This window comes from the organism of the source record quoted next, unplaced genomic scaffold, assembly GCF_019419815.1.
Source record: "Pyrus x bretschneideri cultivar Hongxiangsu unplaced genomic scaffold, Pyrus_bretschneideri_v1 Contig56, whole genome shotgun sequence".
Classification (NCBI taxonomy): Eukaryota; Viridiplantae; Streptophyta; class Magnoliopsida; order Rosales; family Rosaceae; genus Pyrus; species Pyrus x bretschneideri.
The window spans coordinates 1,186,609-1,195,655 of record NW_025999794.1 but is presented as its reverse complement, the minus strand read 5'-3'; the positions used below and the strand labels follow the sequence as shown (position 1 = coordinate 1,195,655).

The 9,047-nt window shown below is 35.0% G+C and overlaps 1 protein-coding gene across 8 annotated transcripts; it reads left to right on the top strand.

Annotated features, from left to right (window-relative positions):
* The first annotated feature begins 5,362 nt into the window (after nucleotides 1–5,362).
* LOC103941108 lies at nucleotides 5,363–8,733 on the top strand. Of its 8 annotated transcripts, XR_007253356.1 has the most exons (8): nucleotides 5,367–5,734; nucleotides 5,816–5,904; nucleotides 6,141–7,062; nucleotides 7,188–7,266; nucleotides 7,437–7,541; nucleotides 7,656–8,447; nucleotides 8,544–8,628; nucleotides 8,713–8,733. XR_007253356.1 is itself a non-coding variant. In XM_048570958.1 (7 exons), the coding sequence occupies exons 4-7, from the start codon at nucleotides 7,025–7,027 to the stop codon at nucleotides 8,400–8,402; spliced, it is 969 nt and encodes a 322-aa protein (XP_048426915.1). In that variant the 5' UTR covers nucleotides 5,367–5,734; nucleotides 5,816–5,904; nucleotides 6,720–6,838; nucleotides 6,931–7,024; the 3' UTR covers nucleotides 8,403–8,500. The 8 variants fall into 8 exon arrangements, 5 of the variants coding, with proteins under 5 accessions (XP_048426915.1, XP_048426913.1, XP_048426914.1 ...); XR_007253358.1 differs by having other exon boundaries at nucleotides 5,363–5,734; nucleotides 7,390–7,541; nucleotides 7,656–8,628; XR_007253357.1 differs by having other exon boundaries at nucleotides 5,363–5,734; nucleotides 7,178–7,266; nucleotides 7,390–7,541; nucleotides 7,656–8,628.
* The last annotated feature ends 314 nt before the right edge of the window (nucleotides 8,734–9,047 follow it).

The window sequence follows — 9,047 nt, the reverse complement described above, 5'->3', positions numbered from 1 at the left end:
CCTATCACTTCTAATGTTGTTTCTCACTGTTTTTAAGTGTTTTTAGTGTGTTTTGAAGTGTTTTTATATGTTTGGATCAGAAAATACGTAAGTTTTGAAGAAAATATTGAAAACAGTTTTGAAAAACCCAAAAAGAGTTGTTTTAAAGTTGTTTTTGTGTGTTTGTTTGTGTCTTAGGGTACCTTCCAACACAATGATGAGGATTTGGTTTTTAATTGCATGACTATTAAAGAAAGTTATAAACATGGATGGAAGTTTGATTTACTCTTTGGTTTATGCTTGGTTATAGTTATAGTTTACAAATTCACATGTAATCACATGAAAAAAAATCAGTTTTTGTAACATGGATGGAACTCAAACTAATGCTACATCCCTGAGAGACTTGAGCCTATAACGTTCTTTGGAGAGTTATAAATCTGTGATTTCTTGTTTTCTAAAGTCGTTGCATGATCTCATCATTCTTTACTTAGTTGCTACTTAGAATGCGTTTCATCATTATAGTTCCAAATACTAGAACTCATGCCCATTTCATTCAAAGCATGATATTGATTGCATAACATACAATAGGATGAAGTTGTTTAGTTAAACCAAAGCCAAAAAGCCTAACCCTTTTGCATATGTATTGTAGGATTACCCCTTTTGAGCATTACCAAGCCTAATTTCTTTGTTAACCACATTACCCTCACCTAGCCTAGATTAGGACTTTCCATACCCTTGTTCTTAAAGGATAGTGAAGCATGACTTAGAATGAATTCCTTTTGATCAACATATTGCAGAAAACAAGTGTGGGGGAATGTAAAAGGGCACGGCAAAGAAAGAAAACAAAGAAAAAAAATGAGAAAAGTTGTGAAAAGAAAGAAAAAGAATTGAGAAATAAGTGAGAATGAACTCACAAGTATTGGTTGTTGAAGAAAGGGTCCAAAAGTTTGAATTTGACCCTAAGTTTTGTGTCAATCTTCCCTTTGTGTTTAAAAGATGATTTATGCCATCAAAAGTGAATTTAGGTGTCAATTTCATTACTTTGCTTCCTATTGCTTTAAGAACCTTTGTTTATCCTTTACCCTTCTTTCTTAGCCAATACCTTAGCCTCATTACAACCCTCAACTTCTATCTTGATGTTATGTGTTCAATATGTGGAGTTTGAAATTGGTATGAGCATATGGAATCCCTGGTTCTCATTCTAAGTAGTAGCATTCCATTCATGAGATCATATACATGTCATTGTCATAGTTCCAGAAAGTGCTTTCTTTGTTATAACATATGTGAGTGCTAGTCTACATGTTTACATCAATCTTCTCACATATACCTAGTGTAGGGAGTGTAGTCAGAAAATCTGTGTGAAAATAGAGAGTATTCTAGTGAGGAATTGAGGAAATTCTCTAAGGCATGTTATTACATTCAAAATGTTGTTTTAATTGATTAAATGTGAACTAGTAAGTGGTAACTATGGTTAAGTGTTTGTTCAAGTGTAAGGAGAGCTAAAAACCGTGGGAGTAGTGTTCTTTAATGTGTCATGTTCATTGGAAATCCCTGAGGTAAATGTTGGAAGGTCTAGAGTGTTTTGTTTTATTTCTTTTGTTTTGTTTTGCTCGAGGACTAGCAAAAGCTAAGTGTGGGGGAATTTGATAGGAGCATATTTAGGCGACTTAGTTAGCTTGTTTTCTTACATTTATGTTGTTAGTTCATAGTTATTTTAGTATTTTTAAGCTATTTTCGTTTGTTTATAGGTCCTTATGGTTAAAGTAGCAAGAAGGTGCATTTTGGAGCCTTTTGGAGCAAAATTGGACTTGGAATGGATAGCTTATGCTTGGAGCAAAAGGAATGGACGAAATTGAAGACCTAAAGATTTTAGGATTCCTATTCAAATAAGGATTCCTAATCAAAGAAGGTTTCCTACTTGAAGTAGGAAAGTTAAGCCAAGGTTTCCTATTTTGGTTTGACCTTTCCTAATCCTAAAAGCCCTTAGTTCCAGCAACATTGAAGGTCTCTTATGCATTTTAGGACACAAACTAAACCTTCCTTACACCATTTTAACCCTTGTCGTGGCTTGCCTTAACTTGTCCCTTCCTTGTCGTGCAAGGGGATATCTTATTCCCTATTTTGTGTCCCAAGATCACATTCCTTTTTAACCATATTCAATGCCGCACCTTACCTTCCTATTCTATCCTAAATCTTTGCCTAATTTCAGCCTTAAATCACATTCCCTTTCCTATACTTCCTTGCTGCAAGTTCCCTTTCTTTTCCCTTTAAATTCTAACTTTAAGTCTCATTTTCGTTGTGGATTTGGGGTCTAATTCTTTCCTAAACCATTTAATAAAAGTTAAGATCCTTTCCCGCAAATAAAGAACCCTTTGCCGCACCCATAGAGAACCCTATTCATTCATATACACAATCATCCATCCTTCACCTTGGACACTACTCTTTGCCGCAGCCTTCATTCACTCTTACACCATTCCCATACTTTCATACCTTCAACCATACACTCATACACCATTCCTCTCCTTTGCCGCACTCCCTTACCAACCCAAATCCACTCCTAACCTAGAAACACATCCAAAATCATCCCCAAACCTTTGTGTCGCAGCACAACAAGGAAGAAGAAGAGAAGAAGAAGCCTTGGATGTTTTTACATTCAAGTTGGATTTTTGGAACGTTTTTAGGTGTAATCTATCTTTTGTTTTCAATGTTTAATTCAAGTTTTCTTTGTTTTGTTGTGAACATGAAAGGCTAAACCTGTTTTAGCTAGGGGAGGCTTTGAAACCATGATTATGTTTGTGATATGAATTGATTAATTCTAGTTGTGATTTCATAAATTGTGAATGCAATTTACTTAACCGTTTGATTGAGAACTTATTCTTGTATGTTGATTAGGGAGGCCTACTTAATTTGCATGCTTGAATTTGGTGCTAGAATATAAGGGAGTTTCACATAATCATTACAAACTTATATTCACAAGTAGTTAAGATTGTTTTCACAATCATGTTAAGTTAAATTCCTAGCATGAGTATCATGATGTCATAGTTACGAATGCTTTGTCAATACTTATGATTTTCATAGAACGTAATGATCTTTGATTGTATCTCTATTATGATGTCATGTAGGGAACTTTTGAAGAATGCTTTGGGTTGTCGAATGATGTCATCCAATCCAATAACTAAAGGAGAATCTGAGGGTTAATTAGTGATGTCACGGTTAATCTGGGGTATTGAGTTTCATAGTTTATTGAAAAAGCAACTGGAAATCAATTTGTGTTCAAATGTATCATGTGTGGAAGAGAATCCTCTAGCTAGCTAATCATCCATAGTTTTTCCCCAAATTCGTCCAAATCTTGTTTGAGTCTTTAAGTTACTTGTTTTCACTTTAAATTCGTCCAAAAACCCAATCCCCTTGTCTTTGTTGTGTCTAAATAGCTAGAATCTGTCCAAATTGTGTTTTTAAGTGTTTTGAGTCAAAACCAATTCTATTTTCGTCCAAATTAAGTCCTAGAGTCTAGTTTGAGTATATTTGATTGTTTTGTGTTGTTTTGAGCCTTTGTAGTTTGTTTTGAGTTTTATAAGTCTAGTTAAGAGTCTTTGAGTCTATTTGATTGTTTTTAAGTTTAGTTTTATGTTTTTGAGTCAGTTTTTATTAGATTAGCAATCCCTCCTAATCCCCGGCCTAGAATGATCCCTACTTACATCTTTACTACAATTGTCAATAACAGGGTTTAATTTGAGTGCTATTATTTATCACATCAAGGAACACTTGACTTTGGGATTGAATATGTGATTGGAAAATCTGCCTTGTCGATTGGCTATTGTGATAGTGACTGGAATGGATCTAAGGAGGATATGAAAACCTCCTCAGGGTATGCTTTTTCATTTGGGAGCGGAGCATTCTCATGGGCTTCAGTTAAGTAGCACAGTGTAGCACTTTGAACTACAGAAGCAAAGTATGTTAGTGCAGCTGAAGCAACCTCTCAGGCCATTTGGCTTAGGTTTGTGCTCGAGGACTTTGGAGAAGAGTAAGCTGCTGCAACTTCCCAATTCACTTCAGCTATATCCATGTCTAAGAATCCGGTGTTTCATCAAAAACCAAGCACATTGGCAGGAAGTTTCATTTCATTCGAGATTTAATTCAAGAAGGTGTGGTCGATTTGATTTACTGCAAGAGTGAAGAACAGATTGCAAACATCTTTACCAAGGCTCCTCCCAAGGACAGATTCAACTACTTGAGAAGCTTACTTGGTGTGAAATCAGTTAGCAATTTAAAAGGGAGTTTTGAAAAGTAAATTGCTTACTAATTTCTTGTTAGTAAATGATTTACTTATTCAATTTATCTTTGTCCTATTGTATAACTGTTTTTTGTTGTGCAACTTGTGCTCATATGCCAAGTGTAGGGTCTTAGATCAGTTTTCATTTTCAATGGCTCACATGCCTTGTAAGTGCCATGTGTCATAATCACAATGGCTCATTTATTTGAATGGCTGTGATGACTGATGTAAGAAAATGATCTATATGAATGAAATGCATCATTCTGCAACGGTTAGAATGTTGCAGGGATTATTCCATTTCTCACTCTAGCTTTTCACTCTCTCTCTACATTCTCTTGCTCCCTTCGTAATCCAAGAGTTCATAAATGAAAGACTACTCAAATCTCAACAATGGAGGGGTTTGACAGTAGGCCCAGTACGGAAGTATTCAAGAGACCCAATATAGGGTTTAGGTGTCCCAATATGGGTTTATTAGTACTGTCATATCAAATTATGATTACAATTACCATAAACATAAAATAGTGGCTATAGTTCTATATGGCGTCCAAATTTCAGTTATTTTTTCAAATTTCCCAAAATATTGTAGCCACTGGTCACAAATGGACAAAAATTTGCTTGAAGAGCAAACTGCATTATTTACACACCACACACATCTGGTGCAGGTGCTAGAGTGTGATATGCATGTGTGTACATAAGGGTCCACCTATATGCGTTTTTAGTCAAATTAGTAGGGTTGAATATCCAAATCAAACTGATCAAATCATAATAATCGATAGATATTTAATTGAATCAAACCAACTTTAATCCAATATAAGTTTGTTTTTTTTTCCAAATTTACACCTTAAGAGAAGAGAAATTAAAAGAAAACAATTTTTGCACAAACATATATGTCTAATACACCTTAAGATGATATTAATCTGGAGGAGACCATGCATTAAATAATGAAGGGATAAACCGAAACACTGGTGGGACTAAGATCATTTTCAGATAAGAAGATGAACAATTTTGTGTATGAAAATCACGTGGGACTCCATGGTGTTAATCCTACTTGGTGGGCCTTTCTTGTCCTCAACATCGATCAATTATATAGGGTCCATTACATTTAACCCTTGTATCTATAAACATCTAATATAAACCCAAATTTAAAATGTGTAGCTCAATTGAAAAACAATTGACCTAGTAATACAATAGTATTACACTTCTACCACTCATCCTCAACATGCGTTTCAGAATGCAACCCCCAGGCGTTTCAGAATATCATCCCATGACCGTTTCAAATCCAGCCGTTTTGCAGAAAACCATCCATAACAACATCATTGATTTCAATAATTACTACGTTTATTGGGAGAGATTGACAATCAGAAAATCGAACCGTTTTTGAGATTTGAATCGCACCATTCAACTTAAATGGAGATACTTTCAAACAACATGGTGTGTAGTGGGTCTTCAATGAATCCGATCATAATCTGTGCATTTAAACAGGTGATTATGATACGTTTTTACCTATTTATTTTATGAAAATTTGTATGGGTTTCATAGTATTTAATTTCGTTTGTTTCGTAGGTACATTATATACCGTTGGATAATGATAAAAATTTGGAGGAAGTAATCTATTCCAAATCGTTCATTCATATTCGACCAGAATTTCACTTGTAAGTATACTATATTTTTTGGTATGACGATTGTGTTGTTTACATTTCGGTGTGATTCTATATTGTGCGCTCATAATGTGTTTGAGGAAAGTCCTGAATGAATTTTATATGCCATGTTGGTAAATTGGCATAGTCTCATTCAATTTAACTAGTCTTTTGATTGTAACATGGAATATATCTTGTAGGTACATTCATTGTCTAACTGTTTTGGCTTTGTTTTGTCTTTTTCACTGTAGATTTGGGAATGGAAATAAACAGGAAACAGTTTGGAAAAATGCAATACCGAGCTGCATTTGGTCCATTTTTGAATGTTTTGAATGTTTTGAATGTTTTGAAATTGAAAATTCAGGAAGAACATCGAGACATTATAAAAGGAACATCATTTTGGGGTCTTTTCAAAGCTTATGATGGAGGGTTGGTTAGCGATGATATGTGTAGGAAGACTTATGTAGATATAATTAGAATAATTAATTGTTTCATTGTCGAGACATCTGAATTCAAATTTGGTGATAGGTGTGAAAAGTTAACAGGGTTTGAAGTTGAGGAGTTGCTTGGATTACCTAACTTTGGTCGGGATATAAATCTTAATGAACGTTGTTCAAAGTCTGAGGAAGGTTTCATTAAAAGAAATTTTAAAACAGTTGACAGAGTTACTAGGCAAAATATTGAATCTGCTATGATTACAATAGTAACAGGGAAAACACAACAGAATCGTGAGGATTTTGTATGCCTAATGTGTTTGCATCTTTGTATTACATTATTATTTTGTAATAGTGGTAGTACCATCTCTTGGAACATAACTTCCTGTTGTCAAGATGTTCGAACAATGGCGGGCTACAATTGGGCAAAAGCAACATCGGATTGTTTACAAAAACAACTGGTCAAGAATTTTGGAAAACCATCACATGTATCTGGATGTGTTGTGCTGTTACCGGTATGTATTGTACACTAATCGGGTGTGTTAATTTATAATTCATTCTTTATGCTTTGTAATTCGATGACCAGTTTATGTTTGTGTGTCAATAGTTTTGGTTTTGTGAGATAAGTTCATTGGTTGAACCTGTAAAAGGAAGAATGGATTTGGCACCCAAATTTGTGAAGTGGGATCTGCAGGTACTGCATGAGGCCATGTCAGCTATTGAATTTGATAGGCTACAGGTACGTTAAAATTGAACTTAACATTTTTTTTTTTTTAATTATTTTTTAATGCATGTTTGGTGATTTTGATATTAATGTTTTGACGATGGTTATCATTTTGGCTATTTTAAATTAGCGTGCATCAGAGTACACATGAATAGAAGTTTGAGGTGTGAACTTCACATTATGGTGTCCCCACACAGAGACAATGATCAAGACTTTCAGGTATGTCAGTTTTGGTTTTAACCTTTTGTCTCATGTTTTTAACGAATGCGTATTGTAATTTATTGTTTACTATATATCACAATGTATATATGTATTTATACACACACACACACACACACACAGAGGATGTAAATGATGTGCATAAGACCCCCGCCATTTGAATTTTGAAGAGCAAGTTTCGTAGCTATGAATCTCAACAACCAATTGCGGCCCATAAGTCTTTAGCGAAAAACGTGACCTCGTCAGTTACAGTTGCTAGTGTTACATCTGAAAAGGTAAAATTACTAATTTTGTGGTGGTATGTTGTTTGAAATTCGTTATATATAGAATAGTTGTATGGTGTAATATGTGTAGTAACTTGTTTACACTCTTACATGTTGGAACACCAGAAAAATTTTGATGTTGCGAATCATCGTTTGACAACCAGTGTGAGTGGTGGTTCTAATTTTGATGAGATTCGAACGAAAGAGGTGGTGAGTACTACTTCCAAAAAAGAGTTCAACCCGTCCAAAATGTTTCAACTCATCAGTTCACAAGACAATCTTTTCCACAAAGGTCTTAGCGAGTGCGAACTCGTTGAGGCACATCATGTACCGAAAAATTCTGAACTTAGTGTGGAACGACGACTGGAAAAGCTACGTTCAGAGAATAAGTCATTGAAGGAAGAGATAAAAAAGTTGAAAATTGAAGTTGAGGTAGCACAAGTGCATTCTGTTGTGTACCATGAAATGTGCTGCGATACTGAAGCTCTTGTTGCAGATGCATACAATCAGTATGATGATCTGTTGTCGGACCTTACGCATCTATTAGAATGCATAGAAAAGGAAATGGGTGAAAACAAACATGCCTCATCCCCTGAGATCGCTACATGGATTGTAAGGTTGAAAAGGAAACAAAGGAAACCGAAACGCTTGACTGGGTTTGTTTATGATGAGATGAAATCTTGGAGGGAACCCAAAAAGGCGAAGCTTAATGAGATAGTACCTAGTGTTGTGAATCCCGCCGAAAATGATGAGATTGTAGACGGCTCAGATAGGATCAGAAGCTATTGGTCGTCACACAGTCAAAGGGAAACAAAGAATTGGTATAACACTCGACCCTTCATGCATGTCAGTGTGGATGTACTTGTCAAATGAAGAACAAGATAGGATGCATCAATATTTTCTTTGTGCTGATTCTGGGTGAGTTTAAACGTCATTATAAATGTCTTATATATGATAATAATATTTTTTTACAAGGATGGGGTAGTGAAGAAAAAAAATATACTACGAAAACAGGGTTCCCTTCTGGAAAGGATCATACTCGGCTGTATATAAGGATGATTTGAGGGACCTGTTAACGGGGTCTGCTATAACGTGTAATGTAATTTGGATTAGTTAGTTTAATTAATATTAATTGCACTTATTTGATTAAGTTTTTTTCTTTAATATTTATAATCTTTTGTAGGTCATTGATACTTTCGAGGAATCATAAGGGTAGGTAAATTAAGAGTTGCCACATATGCAATCCATGTAAAATGAGAAATGATGTTAAAAAAATACGAAGAATCATAATTTACCGACAAAACGCAAATCCCTCTATGCAACCATGGAAAGATACGAATATCCTTTTAAATCGGGAAGATTCCGATTCGCACTCCAACACACAATGTGAGCCAGATTTGAACTTTCAATTGCTCTGATGTACCAAGCCAAGTGATTGTATGACAATGATTCGTCACCATGCATCATTTTTTTGGCTGATTCCTTCCCATACCACGCATTATAGTACGAAATATCCAA

Excerpts from the sequence above, each read along its gene's own strand:
- LOC103941108 (XM_048570958.1), top strand. The coding sequence starts at position 7,025 with ATGAGGCCATGTCAGCTATTGAATTTGATAGGCTACAG. Across the intron at positions 7,063-7,187 it reads TTGAATTTGATAGGCTACAG|AGTACACATGAATAGAAGTT; the intron begins GTACGTTAAAAT and ends AGCGTGCATCAG. Across the intron at positions 7,267-7,436 it reads ACAATGATCAAGACTTTCAG|AGCAAGTTTCGTAGCTATGA; the intron begins GTATGTCAGTTT and ends TGAATTTTGAAG.